The sequence below is a fragment of the Argentina anserina genome, chromosome 3, assembly GCF_933775445.1.
Source record: "Argentina anserina chromosome 3, drPotAnse1.1, whole genome shotgun sequence".
NCBI classification, from domain to species: domain Eukaryota; kingdom Viridiplantae; phylum Streptophyta; class Magnoliopsida; order Rosales; family Rosaceae; genus Argentina; species Argentina anserina.
In genome coordinates this window covers 25,996,766-26,016,874 of record NC_065874.1, presented here as the reverse complement: position 1 = coordinate 26,016,874, position 20,109 = coordinate 25,996,766, and the positions used below count along the sequence as shown (strand labels likewise).

The window sequence follows — 20,109 nt, the reverse complement described above, 5'->3', positions numbered from 1 at the left end:
CAAACCCATAACACCTCATTACGATCAGCTGGGACTGTAAAAACAAAACTCCTGTACAGCTGTTTGGGTTTTGATATATTGATCATTTCTGATATTGGGGTCTTGTCAATTGTAGCTCTCAAGGGAAAAATAATTGTGGTGGAGGAACTTCAAAGTTGCAAGTTACAACCCCACTTTTGGAAAATGATATCACTCATATATATCAGGCGCCTTTCACCCTCAGCCATTGTCGTAATCTCAAAGACCATTCGAGCAAAAGCTAGCTAGCAGAATAGCAATGGCATTATGCTTCGTTCCAAAAGCCCCACAACTCGTAATCGAAGGTTTATGCCATGAAAATGAACACCCTAAGATATAAACCTATTTCATTCCCTCCATTCTCTTTTCTACATATATAGATACTAATAATTAGGATCATTTGATCCGAATACGGATTTAATATTTTTTTACATTATATTCATGATAAATTTATTTCGCTTAATAGTTGAATTATGTTCGTGAAGCAAGTTATCGAACATCGATTACTGTATATCGTAATTTTACATCGAAATGGCATACTCAAAAGTCTGTGGCGATCGAGAAAAAAAAATCACATACCCATTGCCTTCTTTGACAATATTATCCCGAAACAAATAATTTGAGACGTTTCATTGGGCATAATATTGGATGGAGACATATACCTTCACTAATATTTGCTTTATGAATCAATCAAAAAGGCCCACGACTCATAATCACCCTTTTTGCATGAAAGTGAAACACTAAAACCTACTCCTCTACACCATGCTTTTATAGAGCATAGCCTTTTGGAAGATGAATATCATTGGATTCACTATTATTCAAACATTGGATATTATAAGAAATGGCTTGAAAGTGAATGTAGACAATTGTGTAATTTGTTTTAATTAACCTTGCAATGGATAATTGGATATCCTCTTTTAAAGTTGTGTCTAATATGGAATGAGCTCATTATCCCAATATATATGCCCTAGCATAAAGCAAGACTACTTCTTTTAATCAATATCAATGATTCCTTGACTTTATAGAAGTGGATTTGGGATCGATGACTAACTGGGTAGTCTTTTTTAAACATCAAGATCAAATGTGAGTTGGAGGGTGAATTGATCAAGACTATGGACTGGAATTTTGAATCACACAAAGTTTGAACTAATGCCTCTTAGTTGATGAGAGGATAAAGTGTTTAGGGAATTATATTTTTTCCAAGATCCAATTTTGATGCCATTTTGGTCCTCGATATGGTAATTCAATACCCACTACCCGAAAGGCAGATTGTCATTGGAGATCTCATGATTCGTACATCTAAGTGGGTTACAGATACTTTACATGCATAAATGTGCAAACCTTTAAGTAATGTTTAACCTAATAAGTTTCGCATTTTCATACTTAAACTATGATACACATTGCACTACCAACAGTTTTGAAATTAAAATGCTGCATAACCCAACTCAATCATGATAATAAATCTAGTGATCTAAGTTTCACGTTCAAGACCTTCAGCTATGGATGAAGTGGTTCCAGTTCCTAATTTCATGTGCATATGAGATTGAAATTTTTTTTCAATACCCTCCTTATTTTCAAATAATATGCGTGGACAATATTAAGTGACGTCATGATGTGAGCACCTCGAACCATTGTTGAAAGTTAATTAACTTTATATGATATAATTAAATACTACGTAGTTCATGTTTAAATCAATTGACAATTAATAAAATAACGTACTTAAACCTTTATAATTCATTAACAAAGTCATATTCCATATAGATTCATACGCTCAACATACAAAATCACTAATGAACTCCGCAAAACCAAGTAAGATTTATAGTAACAAAAAATCTAACAATATAGCTTGTCCATTAATGCTAACCATTAAGCAGAGAAGCTGAGCAACCTGAAAAAACTCGTAGCTGAGTGCCTAATACGGTTAAGGAATTTAAATTAATGTTGTGATCGAATTATTGCAACATGTCACAATCCATATGTCCTACAAGCATGCTCAAAGTGATAAAACTCGTAGCCAATGTCGATCCCGTTGTTGGTTGAAGCCTTGTACAACTCTTTTCAACCAAACTATCAACGTAGAAGTGAAAACAACTTGCTAATTAAACTTGGTATAAATTACAAAAAGATTATTGATCGAACAAGAAAAGCAACGACACTTGTGGGTTTAGTTTAGTTTAGTGTCATCTTGATTAACTTGTGCAATGAGTATTATTCCAACTGAAAAAGAAAGGCGTAGCACAAGTACTTGATCAAAGTACTTAATTTATGAAATTGCATTTACTTGTGGGTTTCCATCTTCCAAGCAAGTAGCCTAAGATGCTTCGCATTATTTGTTGATTGTCCCAATTAGTATTTTAACCAATGTAGGGAAATGTTTCAACTTTAAAAACAGAGTTCGGATAGGGATAGCTGGTGTTTAAGTAGTATAATAAGAAGGGCTTCATTACATTATTACCATGATTGTGGCCTTATAAAATAGTGCTTAAGAACATCATTATTGGAGTATAAATAATTGAAGGGGAGCTTAATGTGATTATAATATTAGGGTTTGTATATTATATAAGTCATTATCGATCAGAAACATCGCATTAAAAAACAGGACGTCATAGCCTATAGAATTAATCACGATATTAAGTTCTTCTTCTCCTCCTCCTTAATGGATCGATCATCTCGAAATGACATAAGCACTTACTGTAGCGTATAGTTGTGAACACCAGGTGTTTTTATTGGATCATCTACGTTATGTAGTATAGTTAATTATGCAAGGCAAATATATAATTAACTTATTCCATGCAAATCATATGCTTAGGGTTCGATATATAATAAATTTGTTTACTTATGATTGTGGTCACCTTGTATGATACAGTGTATCAAGATGGGCAAGATGGCGTTAGAATCCATGTTTATGATAAAGTTGTTTTTATCATTTAAGGGTGTAATGAATCTATTCACTACTAGTCTTAGTAGTCTACTACTACTACTACCTATGTAACATTAACTTATTGGAACTTATTTATAGCTTAAGAACAAGAAAGCATCTTCTTCAAAAACGAAAGTGAAAAAAAAAAAAGCACGAGGAAGCTTCATAACAACTTAAGAACAAGAAAGCTTTCATATTTAATTTGGAAAGAAAAAAAAACATTTGATACAAATTTAACTCAAAAGGTCTGGGTTTTTTTGGACATCTCAAGTCATAGTTTTAAACCTCAAATTAATTGATACGGATCATTAAACAGTACGTTCAGACTCATACAATAAAAAGTAAAAACACACAGCTCACCTCTGAGTCCCAAAACAAACAACAAACGTGATATGACTAATATCCTCATTGTCATCGTAGGTTAATAACCAAAATTGTTGTCCAATTAATGTTGTTGTGACTTGCGCATCCCAATTGAATAGAGTAAGAAACTGACATGTGATAAATATGAACTAAAACTTTGCCGAGGTAAGAGCTACAACCCGCTTAGAACCCATGAGAAACCACCACGTGCCGCACCCGCTTGCCTACAAAAATTAAAGCCATCAAAGTTTAACTCATCCACAGTTCCACACGTTGAAGTTGCCGACCTAAAGGTTGAGAGCCAAGTGAATTAGAGGATGAGAAACTAGGAGTGGCATTCTGGACTGAAAAACCGAGAACCGACTTGAAAAAACTGAACCGAAATTGAAAAAAATTGAATCGAAGAAAAAACCGAATTGAAAAAAAAAACTGAGAAATTGAAAAAAATTCGGTTCGATTTCGATTCACGGGTCGACTCGAACCGTTTAGGCCGAACCGAACTAAACTCTAAAGAATGGAACGACGTCGTTTCCATTTTCCCCTATTATCCAAAACGAAACCCTCGTCTCCTCACTCCGCCGTTTCCCGAATCTCTTGATTCACCAGACTCAGAGAGCTCCTCTCAGTCTTCACATCGTTCTTCTTCCGACCCGACAGTAAGGTGCTTGCTTGAGTTGCCGTTGTCATTCCCGCCACCGCGTCGGCATCAGAGTCTTTGTACTCTAGCTGCATCGCGTCCTCGCAGTCTCTCAACCCGACGTCAACATCGCACGGTTTGCATCTGCTTGCCGGAGCCATTTCGTTTCCCAACGGCGAATTTGAAGGTTTCACTCTCACTCCCAGAGGCAGGTTTCTCCTTCAGGTAAAACCCTAATCCCATTTTGTATGCCTACTAGTAAACTGATTAGTTTCACGGTAGTCCATATGTTTTTTGATTTTGGATTCGCTTGCTTTAGTTTTTTCTGATGGATAATTGTTTTTTTTTTTTCTATATTTGGTGTTTGGAGTGCGAATTAGGGGCTGCCTTTCTCATGTAATGCTACCGAGATACTGTATTTGAGAACTTGGTGGTTTATGGCATTATTGATCGAGTGAATTTGCTAAGTGGTTCCCAGGTTGTCGCCCGTACTGTTGGCTTATGCAATCCAAGCTTTTGATATTTACTTACTCTGTTTTAATTTGCCTTCAGGTGATATAACAACTTCATTTTCTTTTGCAGGTTCATTTCGGTGCTCTTTTGTGTTTTTTGTTTCGACTGCTTTCTAGAGGCAATTTGATTTCGAGCTTTGACAAGTCCGTCTACTTATAAACTCGTGCAGCCTACATGTGTGGTAATATTCAAAAAAACATGTGTGGTAATAGATTTATAGTCTCACTCTATCAATTCATAGTACAATATACAGATTTTCTAGTTTCAATACTTCCTTCTTCATATATGTAGTTGGGGAAAGCCAATTACTATAAGTATTCAGATTTAGCCAATTGCCGGTTTATAAGTATTCAGCTGCCATGAGGCAGTGATTATCTTGTCCATTTAAAACATGGCTTACATTGCATAGTGCTTGATACATCTATTATCTGGAAGAGGTAACTTTTCATACAGTAACTAGGATATCACATGCTTTTAAAACATAATCTAGATTGTGCTGTGATATGGCGATATAATATTAATTAATCTGATTTTAGTTCACTGCTTACCAGTTGCTGCTTATTTAAAGTTTTAGGATCTGAGATAAATTTAAATGTAATTCTTGTGTAAAATTATGTATTGAGTATTGTAGAGACTGTCTGAAGCTGTCCTGCAATTACCTATTGATTTGGATCAGTGTCTGGCTTACCATTTAATTTATCATTGTAGAAAAAGTGAGTTTCATCAAGTGGCGCAACAAACTTATAACATTGAGGAATTGACCGAGGTTATTCGACCATCAATTTCAGTTATGCACAAGGAGTGGTCTGATGCTATGCGTACTTTTCATGACAAGTTTGATTCTCTGTCTAATCGCAGACCATGGTAACTTCTAATCTTGGTGATTTGGTTTTTACATTTCATACAGTCCCTACCATTTCTTTATAGAACTTGTATCTTCTCCTGGAGATGAGTTTTTGAGTCGGTTAGGCAGTGCAAGGACTAGTCCAGCACTTCATCAGTTTCTTGTAAACTTTCTATGTGAAGTGGTATGCTTAGTCCCATATAACACCCTCTTTTTTAAATTTTAATTATGCTTTCCTCTTAAGAATGTGTATGGGAGCATACAATTGATTATTCTTTTATAATTTACTACTAATACCTTTCCTTTTCCAGGGAACAGCGAGGCTATAAACCAGGCAAATATTCAAAAATGTTACCAGAGGATGAGGACTAGTCCCTCGGTGAGGAAGATGATGAGGATGGTGAAACTAATCAAATTATGTGTGCCTTGTGTGGTGCCTGTGGGGAAAGCTATGCTGCAAATGAATTCTAGATTTGTTGTGACATATAACATGTGTAATTTAATTTGGATTTCACCTAGCCTTTTCTGTATTGTTAGAACTTACATTCATAATCCTTTTGTGTTTGTTGTTTACAACTTTTTTCCAGAAATAATAGAACCGAAACTTTAAACCGAACTGAACTGAACTGGTTCAATTCAGTTCAGTTTCAGTTTGAGTTATTGAAAAATTGTAAACCGAACTGAACTGAACTGAACTAAAGTACAAATTCAGTTCAGTTTTCAGTTTTAGTCTAAAACTGAACCGATCAAACCGAATTCCACCCCTATGAGAAACAACTGCACCATAGAGGCCTAAACAGTAAACAGATTACCGCAACATATTTCCGCGTTTTATAAGAAGACACGACAAATATTTTATTAAAGCATACTCGGGTTCAAGATAATAATTACAAGAAATCAATCACGAATTGGAATAAACTCATATCTTGCAACCTAATAATTATCTCTCAAACCCACAAGAATACAACCTAACGACGTATTTCCACCTTAATTTACCAATTTAAAGTAAAGTATAGAGGTCGTGCATGATCTTAAGTTACATATCATATATATGATATTTCAGTATTTTCACATTTTTGATAAAGTGGATAAAGTGACATATGTAGTCAATAATCACGGAACGCTGTTAACTCAACTAGTTTGGTGGGTTGTGAGTTTTTCTCTCATTTTATAATATTGTAATAGTCTCACTTTCTCAATTTCTGTTTTTCTGGTTTACTAGTTTACTTTGAGAAGTTTCGGTTACTAGTCAATATACTATTGTGAGAACATTTCTAGTTTTAACATAAATGTCCAAAATTCAAAATACTTATCCATATCGTAATCATACAAAAATCAGAACAATCTAAATATCCTCCTACCCAATCAGAAAAGGTGGATAATGTCATGAACAAATTAACAACATAGACCACATTAATATTCTCATGGATGCCACTCAGAAAACCCTAATGCTTATGCTGCAATTGGGTCATTTTGAACTAGTTTTCTGGAATCAAATTTATGCTCCTCCTCCCCTAAATATTGACCACATCTAACACCAACTTCCCCTTATGAACTTTTTACCAAGAACAAGTCAGATACAATAACGAACAATTACACTAAAACTAAAACAAATAAAATAAATAAATAAATAAATAAAATTATTAGAAAAGGACTGGTGGACTGGACTTGAGTATTCCTGTTTTTCCTCCTACTATTTTTTGAACATCGAATCACATCCCTTTCACTAGCAAACCGTGAAAACTCAAGCTTCTCTTTCTCGTCCAACTCCCTAATATCTCGCGAAACAGACTCGATATTTTTGACTGTCGCGTCTGCGCAGGCCAAGGCCCAGCTGGCAGATCCCCACCCGGCCCACTTCACGTGCCAGCATGCATTCGCCTTAAAAGATATCCAAATGCCGCCACGTGGCGCTTTCATGTACGTGTCGCGTAGTCTCGAACGTCGAAATGGGGAGGACCACTTTGTCCTCATTATTTTCTAGAACTACGGTCAGGTGAACCCCCTTCATCTACGTCGCGACAAAACTTTGTGACTACCGGTGCGCGAGATTATACATTTACTAAACTACTCTACATACGTACACAATTGGCATTCCCGAAACTGCCCCTTTATTTGTCCGCTAGCGAGTCTGTACGCTACGCCTCTAAGTACGTGGCGACCATCCACCGCTTCTGAACCAACGGCGCCGAATTTCCCCCGAAAATTAGATGACCCAATTACAACAGTCCGTTTCTTTTCTTTTCATCCTTTTTCTTGTTTACAGTGTATCCGGGCAGGATAATTCGACACCTACTGTTCTCCCTAAACCTGTAATACATCGCCACGTATGGAACTCGGCTATCGGAGTGGGTCCAATTAAAACCTCCACCACTGATGCCCGCGACCGGAGATATTGAACTGAACTGAACTGCACTGCTGAAGTGGGTAAATAGAAATTTCTGACGTGTCGTTTTCCGTAAAAATCAGAGGGGTAGTCTGGTAATTGCGAAGTGGGGAGCCTTATCCATTAGGGAAGCGGCAAGGGCGAGCTTTATAAAAGCAGAGGAAAGTTCACAATTCTCATTACGAAGAAAACCCGAAACTCATTTTTAGGGAGGGAGAGAGAGAGAGGAGAAAGAAACCAAAAGCCTCGCCCCCCAAAACGCATTCTTCTTCTTTCTTGAGTTTCTTCGATGGCGGCTAGTAAAAGCTACTACGCAAGGCCCAACTACCGGTACCTGCCGACCGATCACCACCACCAGACACTCTCCGGCGACTCAGCATTCGAACTCGACGAGTCCGACATCTACAACTTCGCCCGGTCCAGCTCGCCGGAGTACCGCAAGCCGGCGATGAGCTCCCGCGTCGTGTCCTCGGCTTCGTCGAAGAAGTCCTCCGCCTCGTCCAAGCGGTCATCCGACGGCGGCGACCGGAGCTGCGGTACGGCGGGGTCGCTGCCGGTGGGCATTCCGGACTGGTCCAAGATCCTGAGGGACGAGTACCGGGAAAATCGGAGGAGTGACGACGACGACGAAGACGTGGACGACGGGGATTGGACAACCGGGAGCGTTCGGGTCCCGCCGCACGAGTTTTTGGCGAGGCAGATGGCGAGGACGAGAATCGTGTCGTTCTCGGTGCACGAAGGCGTGGGGAGGACGCTGAAGGGGAGAGATCTGAGCCGGGTCAGAAATGCGATTTGGAAAAAAACCGGGTTCGAAGATTAATTCACCAGAAAATCAAGAACCAACAATATTTTTTTTTCCAATTCTCAATTTTTAAGAAAAATGCAGAGTTCCAGGAGGGGGTAATTATTGGTTAGGTTTTTTTTTTCATCTTATGAATTGTCTTGTATCTTGTTTCTGAATTTGTTCACGTATTTTGGTGACGGATGCGACCGAGATGATCTACATATGTAATGTAATCCTAACAGGGGACGATTTTCTTGAATTTTTCTTCCAAGGTTTAATTTAATTTTTTTGGTTGTATTCTATTTACTTTGTTTAAGTTCTTGGTGGGTTTAGTTAATTTTGGGGGGAGTTTATTAAAAATGGAAATAAAATGATTGGTGGGGTTGGTACGAAAATAGTGAGGATGACCTGTAAGAAAAATAATGCCCGTAAGAATACAAAGATGTCAAATCTACTACTTTTCCCATTCGGCTTTTCTTAGAATTGTCGTTTGCGTTTGAAATTCTTTTGGGAACGGACACTGGAGTTGATTTTTTGGGTGACCCAGTTCGCTTCAGAGTGTAGGGATTTGATTTAAATGTGGCATAGGATGAGCAGAGCTAGAAATGGTAAATCTTGAATTGTTAGAGCAGAGGGATGGCCCTCATGAATATGATCCACCGGTGTGTTAGTGGTCATGGATACAAAGAAGTTTCTTGATGAGATTGAACCGTCCCAATTATTTCTCTTGAAGTGTTTCATAGAAATCACGTTAAAAAGAACCACCCGAGAACATAAATGCGAGTTAAATCAAATGTTGACATCTATGTTGCGTATGTTTAACACGCATAATTACATTCTTATGCATTCTATAACGTTTCAGAGAGTAACAGATAATATAGTTTTTCTCAAAATTTTTGTTCAATACTTGTTGTACAACTCATGACAATCATGTACAGAGAATTCAACTATCCTTTCTTAAGAGTATATAGTTGATTTTTCAGTAAGTTTTGCAGAGTGGTTAGTTGCAAGGGATACCCATTATCCATGTTCAATACATTAGTTAATTATGTTTTTTAATGAGGCCAAAAACCAATTGGACAATGATGATAACAATATATAGTTTGATCTAATATAGTAAAATGAATAATGATCCAATCGGAAAATCTTATATGTGAAATAGAACTCTGTCCTTAAATCCCTTCACGTGAATCTTACAACATGTTTTTCTTTAAGGTCTGATACTCTGATTAGATTTAGTGCACAAAAGATAGCTTGTTGTTTACTACATTAGGGTATAGACCCTCAAACTAAATTACAAGAAGAGAAATGCCAGCTTAGACAGGTGGGGGGACGTTGGTTCTAATCAATGGATATATAGTTGTTTCAAGTAATCTGTTAGAGTGCGAAATAGTATGACTAATGGCCTGCGAATATAAGCTCTAACGAATATTTATCATATATTCTTAGTTAGCATAGATGAGAAACTTGCGAAACCACCAAAATACGTCAAGATGATGTCCAAATAGGTGTGAACATCGACTCTCCGACACTAAAATCAGGTATAGAGAACATAGTGTGTGTGAGAGAGGATGAAACTATAGTCATAGTGTTTATGTAGACAGGTTGAGTGGTGATCGGTGACGATTGCACACGCGGTCTAGGCCTACATCTATTTGTACGTCTATGTATACAATAAAGGTATTTGATATTTGATATGTTATCCTCTAAGTTTTTAATAATACACTGAATCTCAAATTTTCATAATAAACTTTTTTTTTGTGATAGTGGGCAAAATTATTCACTATGCACAGGTTAGTTTCTCCGCATGCTAATCACACACACTGCAGTGACCAGATAACTCAAATTTTTCGCGTCTAGTAGGACACAATGCTGACATGAACAAATCCAATAAAAGATAAATAATGTAGGCGGAGTATGTAAAAAACTATAATAGAATGGAACTGATACTAGGATAGGCAAATTTGTTTTTAGTGATTTATACGTAAAATCAGTTATATTGACTCCGTGTACATGTTGACTTATTTGCTAGTTTTTATTTGCATTACATAATACTCGATTCATATTTTTTTTGGAAATTCGGAAGGTAAAAATGATTTGTAAGAAAGTACAAAAACATTAACCTTTTACTTTAGGACTCTTTTACTTTCTTTTTATTTTTGTATTTCAGACAATTTGCCTCTCTTTTAGCTTTGCCTTGTGACTAATAATTAAAAAGCAAACTTCTCATGTTGCAAAGTGAAGCTCAACCAGTCGTTCAACTGGGTAGTGTTGGCATATCAAAAATATTCTTTTTTGGGAAAACGACTATTAGCCAAACAAGAACGGAAGAGTTAATTAGCTTGTGATCTAAGGAGGAGGGCCATTTTGTCATTGTGGAACGTCAAAAACGAGACACCCCGAGCGGTAAGATGTTGAATGGAACGAGTTGAGCTTCTTCAAAGGAAATAAGCGATGGATAGGCATTGGTTGGACCACGGATTGGTGAGTCACTAGGCGTGCTTGTTTGTTCATTTTGATGACCGATAGTCTTCTTTGGCATCCTATTAAATGATCGCCCGTCCTACTCCCCCGTCGTCTCTATCACAATAATACTTGAGTTAAGTAATAATGCAGTTTCTACTTGATTAACATTTTTTGACGAATTTTTTTACTCAGGCTCTAAAATATGGAAGTGGAGGCATGTAGAGCCGGTTTATTCCTGGACATTCACCGGGGTTGAAATGAAATTGACATTGAGAGTGATTCGGCCGTTCTAATTGTTCTCACTAGTAGAGATGAGAACTATTCGGAGGTAAATCGTACTTTGGATGATTGTAAGTATTATATTGCTGCTTTTCAATCAATTAGGGTACACCATAACAAAACTAGATCAATCCATCACACGTCACTGGAAAACCCTTCAAATTGATGAGACTTGAGACTTGAACATTGTAGGGTTTGATGTCTCTATACCAACCTAACATATTGCTTATCAATAGTTTTCACACGGTCACTAATCAATTAAAATACTCATGCTCAATTATCTAAAGTTGAAAACAAAATAACTCTACTTAAAAATAACTTGTCATACCGTATGATTTACATATAATGATAATTGAGCATGAATCTCTTGGTAAGTTAATGACCATGTGAATATCCATGTGGCTACGTGGCTTGTACTCCCTCATAGCATCAAACTTGCATAAACTTTTGTACAAAAGAAAAAATGATTTCGAATATGAGCCAAGGGTGTCCAAACAAAATGTACGGGTGTATTCACCAACACTGAGGCCCAATTCTGAGTCCAACAAGGCTGAAACGACCCAACAATTTCCAAGGTCGGGTTTCCCAACGGTCCTCTCCGTAAACGTGTCAATCATAACTAACCAAACCCGGTGTCGTCGACCTCCACGAGTCTCAAATCGGAGCCACCCGCTCCCACCTACTCGTCAGAGATTTCTCTCACTTTCAGCACAGACCCTACGACTGTCAGACACCAACTTCTCTCTCTCTCTCGATTTGCCCTAATTTCTCTCCAACTTCCCCCAAATTTCATCAAATATCTCCTGACGGTTGGGCCCGCCATGACCTCCGAGTCCAGCTCCGGCGACGAAGCCTCCGACCCAACCACTAAGCCCCCGGAGGACCAACTCGCCGCCCTTGCGTTGTCGGACGCCGATGGCCAGGAGAACGGCGTCGTCTACGAAACGCCGCTCGGCGACAATCACAGTGAGATCGAGGAGACGCCGGCGCTGACCAATTCTTCGGATCCGGCGGAGGAATCGAGCAACGGCGTCGGGCGTGATGGAGGAGGAGGAGGTGGTGGTGGTATTGTGTGGGCGGGGACGAATTCGGAGGTGGAGGTGGAGGCGCCGGAGAGCCCTAGCAGCAGTGGCTATGCCGGCGGCAGAGGGAGTAGTAGTGCGAGTAGTGATGGCTCCGGGATTGATGAGATTGCGGAAATGAGGGATGAGGAGGTTGTGGATGGTGTTTCGGATTCGCAGACGCCGTGGGTGCCCGGAAAACGGCATGTTGATGAGGTACTGTGGTTTAGTAACTCCCTCGTGTACTTGCTTTGCACTTTCGCCGCGTAATGTGTGTGAGAATTTGATTATTTTTTTGATTTATTGAGCTGCCATTGTGTTCATTAGTAGAGTCAAGTGTTAGTCGTCGAGCTTAGATGTTGCTAGGACTTTAGAGTGAAGCACATTTTGTGTGGAGATCGGCTTGTCAATTCTTTGATATATGTGAGGATATGTTGAACTGGAGGACTGCATTTGTTTCACTGTGGCTTTGACAAGGCACCGAGTTTTCTTTTTAAGAATGACGAACGAAGTAGTAGTAGTAGTGGCCAAACCAGAAATTTAATTCAGGCGGAAGTGCTCTTCTAATGCCTCGATTGTAATGGTCAATGGGAAACTAATCGAGTCTACCAGAATTGTTACTACTCACTAGGATGAATGTATTATGTGTCCTTTGTATTTCATGTATTTGTAACTATACTAGAACAAAGTATATTTTCTGCATGTACTTGTAGTTTTCTTTTATAAACTCTGCTTGTCACCGTTAACTATATGTGCATAGATATTCCACTTTGTGCAGTTACAGTTATATTAAAACAGCATTTGCAAATGCAGTTGTCTCAAACTGCCTTAAGGCCCAAATGAATACTAGGTGCTTGTCCAATCTATTCCCTAATCACTCTCTCTACCACAGGTGTGAGACCAAAATGCCCTTATCTTAATAAAAGTGTTTCAAAATAACCACCTTTGATAATAAGGTGTATCTTTGGACTTGGTTTTGAACAATTATGCTTAGGCAACTACACTCTTATTTGTGGAAAATGTGTGCAATATGTAGCTATTAACTACAGTTTGATGAGCTTTTACTTCATGTGAGCAACGCAAAGTCTAGGATTGTGATGTGTTCTTGCAATCAAAATTTTGTAATTATAGACTAATGAAATCATAAATTTGAAGCTCACATATGAAGGTGTCGAACTACTATAATATGGAACACAGTAGGTATGATGTATTTGTAATGGCAGCACATAAAAAATTTGGTATAGCACTATAACTGTCCGAGGCGTCTTGCTGATAGAAAGAGGTTGAATGTATTGTCCAGTGATCATTGCATTGATTTGCATTCATATATGTACTTGAGTAGATGTTTAGATGTTCAATAACATTCTGCTGTTGTAATATTAGTAATTCTTTTGTCTTAAACTCTATGGCTGTATGAATCTCCATAGAGCTAAACAACTAATATGTTAAGAAGTCACATGAAGAAGAAGATGGTATTCTGATTTTGGTTCTGTAAGAATGATTATGAGATATTTGGTCTTCAATTATTTTAGAAGTTGATTGAAATTTTGCCAGTGGCCCATCCTTTTCTGTTAAAAGCTCATCCAATGACAATTACTCAAATTGAATGCCACTGATATAATTATTTTAAAGGATAATTGCAATTTGATTTGCAATTGAAGTGCAGGATGATGCTTCCATATCATGGAGAAAGAGGAAGAAGCACTTTTTCATACTAAGTAACTCTGGAAAACCGATATATTCTAGGTTTGTTTTAAGTCCTGTTGGCAATAAGAAGTGTGAAGTGTTCAATATCAGTGTAACTTCTGCAGAATGGTGATTTATGTATTCTTTTGAACCTCTTATTTCAGACATGGAGATGAACACAAACTAGCAGGATTTTCAGCAACATTACAAGCTATAATATCCTTTGTCGAGAATGGGTACATACCTTTCAATTTCGTCTACAATCTTCATAAGATCTTTTCTTCTCTTCAGTTATTTCCCTGGTCTCAGTTTGAATCGGAACTCTGTAGAGGATTTCCAATGATTTTGCTAATTATCTTTTTACAGTGGGGATCGTGTCAAATTGGTTAGGGCTGGGAAGCATCAGGTCCGTCTTTCTTTTGTTTTTTGTTTTGTTTTTTTTGTGTGGCAGTAAACGCTTGCTTTCTTGAGTTATGGTTATCTGTAGCATTCTTTGATCAGAGGTTGAAAAAAAGAACTGATTTTCTTACTTGCGCAACTTTTGTCTGATGCTTTTGATTGGTCTAAAATTTGAACTTACCACTGTGAACTAAATTGTAACTTCAGTTGTTGAGGTAGCTATGAGTAGTTCATGCTGATACCTTCTTAGCCACTGGCTTTACTTTATCTAAATGCTTGTGTGTCGTACTTTTCCTTTTGTGTTGTAAACATTTCAAGTTAATGTTTAACTGTCTCAAAAAGCTTATTTGTTAGTTTTTTGCTTGAGTATTAAAGGGCATGGAATATTTGTATGTTCAGGTTGTTTTTCTTGTCAAGGGACCAATTTACCTAGTATGCATCAGCTGCACGGAAGAACCTTATGAATCTTTAAGAATGCAATTGGAACTCATTTATGGTCAGGTAGCATTGAGTTCTCCCACTCCAAAGTCTTGATGGAGATTATTGTTCCATTGTTTGATGTAGACAATTATTGAATAACTTAAATGCCTATATTTTATTAGCTGTACCTCATTAACAAGTTATACATATATGGATGCAGTTGCTGCTTATTCTTACGAAGTCAGTAAATAGATGTTTTGAGAAGAATCCAAAGTTTGATATGACACCTTTGCTGGGAGGAACAGATATTGTCTTCTCTTCCCTCATCCATTCTTTCAGCTGGTTTGTTTCTCTGCTCCCTCTGGCATCCCTACCTCAGGATATGTAAACTTAATTTTCTTAAAAACCGTTAACCCAGTGTTGGTATAGCCCCTTCTGTTCAGATTTTTACAAGCAAAATAGTTATGTCTCTATTACGGATAGTGATAAATGGATCGTCCAATTTACTGGGAGGGGGGCTGCTTCACTGGTTGAATCATTTTTAATTTAGGAAATCAAATGATATAAAATAATCGGGGAAAATAATTGGGGAACATATTTGCTATAGCATGATCCTCTATTTATTATGAAGTTTGCATGAGAGTAAAAATAGTTATATTAGGAAATGGATATCATACATGCAAGTGCAAGAATTTGGAAATGTGCTAGCTTGATCTTCCATTCAATACAATGTTTGCATGAGAGGAAAAATAGTTCTTTCTGGAATTGAAATTATATGTAGTGCATTTTACTTTGCAATTTATTCAACTGTGTCACTGCTGTATTCTATCTTGTTGTCACAAACTGCCTCTAAAACTTTTTGCTCATAGGAGGAAAAGATCTGGCGGATGTTGCTTATAATATTATTTCTCATTTCTCTGATTTCAGGAATCCTGCCACATTTCTTCACGCATACACTTGTCTTCCACTTGCTTATGCAACAAGACAAGCTGCCGGTACCATATTGCAAGATGTTGCTGATTCCGGGGTTCTCTTCGCAATTTTGATGTGTAGACACAAGGTTCGCTCATTCACTCCCTTTCTGCTGTTAATACTTTGGGAAATACCTTTTTATTGAAAGGTAGGATTCTTACAAGATATGCATAAAATTTAAAATACTAGTGCGTTCTAAAAATTGGAAGCTTGGTCGCAGGTTATCAGTCTTGTCGGTGCTCAGAAAGCATCTCTTCATCCTGATGACATGCTGTTACTATCGAACTTTGTTATGGCATCAGAATCATTTAAGTAAGTAGATTAGAGTGGGGACGTCAATTCTTTTTCCTTGAGATAAAATAGTCCTTTTTGCAATATTCAATACACTATCAGGGATGACAATGAAGATCCTAATTTGGGCAAATTAGAAAGCTACTGACATCCTTCTTTTCACTTGTGATGGTTTCAATTTAGTGGGTGATAATGACGGATAAATATATGCTGTGAAATAGTGGTTTAAATTGGCAGTTTTTGTGCAGGACATCTGAATCTTTCTCACCAATATGCTTGCCAAGATATAATCCCATGGCATTTTTGTATGCTTATGTCCATTATTTCGATGTGAGTGACAATTACATTAGTGTTCCTCTGTAAATCAGATTTTAATACTATTATAATACCTTGTTTACTGGCTTTTTATATCTCTTAGGCTAGTCATTATAATCTGAGACATACTTTCTTGTGGCAGGCTGACACGTACTTAATGTTGCTTACTACTAGTTCAGAAGCCTTCTATCATCTCAAAGATTGCAGGTATACTAACTTTTATTTTGTAATTGCTATTGATCAGCTGACTAGTTTGATAAATCATGTTAATGCTGTTGGGGTGCTTCATGCGGAATCTTTCATACATCCTATTGTCTGACAAAATGTTTACCAATTCTCAGCTCCCTCATTTATACTTTTTTTGGGCGACTTTGTAGGATTCGTATTGAAATGGTTCTTCTGAAGTCTAGTGTTCTCAGCGAGATTCAGAGATCCATGCTAGATGGTGGGATGCGTGTTGAGGAGTTGCCCCTTGATCCTTTACCTCGATCTGGATCTTTTACTCCTCATTTGGGTCATCATACACTTCCAACAGATTCTCCGGACAGGTTCAGGGAACCCTATGATGGTGTAGGTGGTCCTGCTGGACTTTGGCATTTTGTATATCGTAGTATCTTTTTAGATCAGTATGTGTCGTCTGAGTTCTCAGCACCAATAAGTAGTCCTCGTCAGCAGAAAAGGTAACTAGCGGTCCCAAACAGCAAATCTCTTTGACAAAAGATTTGATCTCCTGCAATAAAGTTACATGTTACTCTATTTTTCTTGTTTGGGTAATTAGTTTTTTTCTTGTAGATTGTATAGAGCCTATCAGAAGCTTTACTCTTCCATGCATGAAAGAGGGATTGGGCCTCACAAAACCCAGTTCAGAAGAGATGAGAATTATGGTAAGTTTTAGTTCATTCGTCGTACATTAGTGGATGTGTTGTCATATTTGAGAATATGTTCTACTGTAGTTTATGCACTTTCATTGCGAGATCTCAAAATTATCAGTTTAGGAATGATTGTATCAAACCTGAATATTGATATTGATTTGGCTAATAACAGGCATCTAGTAAACTCTACCGTTGATGTTTATATTATTACTCGACCAATGATGTCAATCCTAGTTTTTTTTTCTTTTTCTTGAGGCCTCAACTATGAAGTATATTACCAATGTTGATAACCTCCTAGGCTCCTAGGTTAAAGTTGTGCCTGTCTTTTGTTACTCTCCCAGTCTCCCCATGTGGATTGAGATTGGAATAACGTATTTGTTATTGCTTTGTTGCCTTCTGATGATGTTGATATCTATGTTTATATGCTTGGTGAGTCTTTTCTGACGATTTATACAATCACTTCATTTTGTCAGTTTTACTCTGCTGGGTCACCCAGGATTTTGAGCTTTATGCAGCATTTGATCCACTTGCAGACAAGGTAATTTCTTTACCAAACCCTGCTCAACTATGTAATACTTGTCTATATATTTTTTAGAGGCCCATATGCGTTTCTGCCAAAAGAAATAGAAGGGACATATTTGATGTTTTCTTTTCTTGCTTCTGCGGTGATTTTGATGGTTTCATTGCACAGAAAGGAGGGAAAATTATAAGAATTAGTATACCTTGTGGGTCTGTGCATGTAAAGTGGTGTGCAGCCATTTTGAGTGTTCTGTTGCTTCACACTAAACCCTAAACCCTAAAATCCTCCAAATCTCCCATCTTGGGTGAACTGCAATGTGTGAGCCCCAGCCCCATGGGAGAGTGGATCTGGGAAAATCCAGGCTCTTCTGCCCAAAGTGGGAGTGCGTTGGTTCTAGTGTTACGCTTATGAGGCTTATTACTTGTGGAAGTGTTTGGGGTATTACAAGCTTTGCTGGCTTTGATGAACTTAGCTTCTTCTTTCTACAGTTGCCCATTGTAGAAGAAATGTTGAATTCAATCATCAACATGGTAGGAACTATTCTAGAGCAAATATTTGGAAGAGCAAGTGTACTGTTAGGTGTGAAATTATATCTAATTCATCGGAAGGGTCATGATTTTTATTTTTGGAAATCTGATTATATCTAATTCTTAGAATCTGATTCTTAAGAAACTGACGATAAAAGTCGAAATCTAGGGTGTGTCTCAAACATTACCAAGTCTGAGAATTAGGCTTTGGATCTGATGCTGGTTGAGAAGCTGAAGATAAAAGTAGAATACTGGAGCGTGTGTCAAACCGAACCAACAGTTCTCACATAAACTAAATATGTCTGGAAGTAATTAATTAATTATATCATCAGGGTAGTGCTGCATTGAGCTTCAATCAAATTAGCTAGCAGGACACAGATGGCTCAAAAGACAATATTAGCGAAGTTAAACATGCACTGTTTTGAGAATGAGAATGTGAAGAAACTGAATGATGGCCCCTATTCCCAAAAAAAGAAGAAGAAGAAGAAGAAACTGAAAATGATGGAGTTACCTTAGAAGTAGAAGAGTGATTCTGAAATAACAACCATGCAACACTTAGCTAGGTAGACTCAGCTATTGACATTAGACGCATGATAAACAGAATTCTATCTGTTATAGCATTCACGTCATTGCATTAGAAGAGCATAATTTTTCTTTTTTCCTTCCGACTAATAGTTTCAGGGGTAATAGATTCAGTTCTTACTTTCCTTGCAATTGTAATGATCTATTGCTCAAGAAACTGGTTATAGCCAGTCTGTACTTTTCATTAGATGCAATATGTTCTATAAGGCACTCTCAACTCTTACTGTTGTCATTTTTCAGGCATTAGCAATAAAAACTTGCAACCGTGTTTGTCAGTGGGTAAAGGACGTGGAAAATGAGATTTTTTTGCTGGGTGCAAGCCCCTTTTCATGGTGACACCCTCTTTATATTTATGTAACACAGAATGTACCATAGTTTTGCTTATTTAATAAGATTTAAGTAGTCTTTTTTGTTCGTTCACACATCGAATTAGTGTGCAATACTGCTTATAATTTGCCAATTTGTTGCTTCAGCTTCAAAAAGTTTGCATTTCTGAAAAAATGTAAAGCAATCAAGAAAAAAAGAGCTCTATATTATACTGTGTTTTTACACAGAAGTGTTGCTTACAAGAAACAATGCCAATATGTCGACTTTGTGGGGTTTCTGGTATTAAAGTCATTTATTACCATATTTCCATGGCCATTCACTACCTTTTTTCAGTTCTGAGGAATGTTTCCCAGATCATAGAATGCCCTTCTGCATTTTAATAATTTTGAGCACTTCAAATTTTGTGTTGCTAAAACACTAGCAGATGCTTCCGCGTTCGTCACGCGTCATGCCCTTGGATTTGATTACAACTCTTTAGCAGTGGATAATGGATTGTGATTGTGCATTAGATTTTGCTTCCTGTTGATTGAGGGGGGAAGCAGGGAGCCAGGGATATTGAATGTAACAGCAATCTCAAATCTCAGTCAGCCGTGTTGTGTGCGCCTTCGACATTTAGGGGTCACCCAATTGATCTGGTTCTGTAATGATTTAGACTGTCCAGCGGTGACTCATTAATCATATAGATATCATTTGGATTCAGTCTTCTTGGAAGTATTAATGGTGTTGATAGAAAAGGGGCCTTCGTCTTTTCGTTTCTTTTTCTGTGATGACTTGAGAGTTAAACGTCCCGCAGGGAAACAGTGAAGTAGATGAATAGAAAGGTGTATTTATGGAGGAATGATGGCTCTGAACTGGGGAGTTATAGCCTTGTAGCCTTGCTCTTGCTCTTGTTTTTTTTTTTTTTTAAATTTCTCTTGAGCAGTGATT

General features: G+C 37.6%; 2 protein-coding genes and 1 long non-coding RNA gene across 3 annotated transcripts; all 3 read left to right on the top strand.

The window, feature by feature from the left end:
- Window positions 1–3,899: 3,899 nt before the first annotated feature.
- LOC126788569 (uncharacterized) lies at window positions 3,900–5,890 on the top strand. The gene is made up of 5 exons (XR_007671384.1): window positions 3,900–4,163; window positions 4,309–4,416; window positions 4,521–4,632; window positions 5,160–5,315; window positions 5,607–5,890. It is a non-coding gene; the product is annotated as an uncharacterized LOC126788569 (long non-coding RNA).
- Window positions 5,891–7,879: 1,989 nt separating this feature from the next.
- On the top strand, window positions 7,880–8,724 carry LOC126788564 (uncharacterized). Its single transcript, XM_050514567.1, has one exon. The coding sequence runs from the start codon at window positions 7,971–7,973 to the stop codon at window positions 8,499–8,501; it is 531 nt and encodes a 176-aa protein (XP_050370524.1). The 5' UTR covers window positions 7,880–7,970; the 3' UTR covers window positions 8,502–8,724.
- Window positions 8,725–11,814: 3,090 nt separating this feature from the next.
- Window positions 11,815–19,455, top strand: LOC126788559 (vacuolar fusion protein MON1 homolog). Its single transcript, XM_050514560.1, has 14 exons — window positions 11,815–12,487; window positions 13,938–14,017; window positions 14,122–14,193; window positions 14,324–14,363; window positions 14,756–14,857; window positions 14,997–15,118; window positions 15,704–15,836; window positions 15,969–16,060; window positions 16,288–16,369; window positions 16,497–16,561; window positions 16,732–17,034; window positions 17,147–17,238; window positions 17,700–17,764; window positions 19,096–19,455. Exons 1-14 carry the CDS (start codon window positions 12,032–12,034, stop codon window positions 19,189–19,191), a joined length of 1,800 nt encoding a protein of 599 aa, XP_050370517.1. The 5' UTR covers window positions 11,815–12,031; the 3' UTR covers window positions 19,192–19,455.
- Window positions 19,456–20,109: the final 654 nt, after the last annotated feature.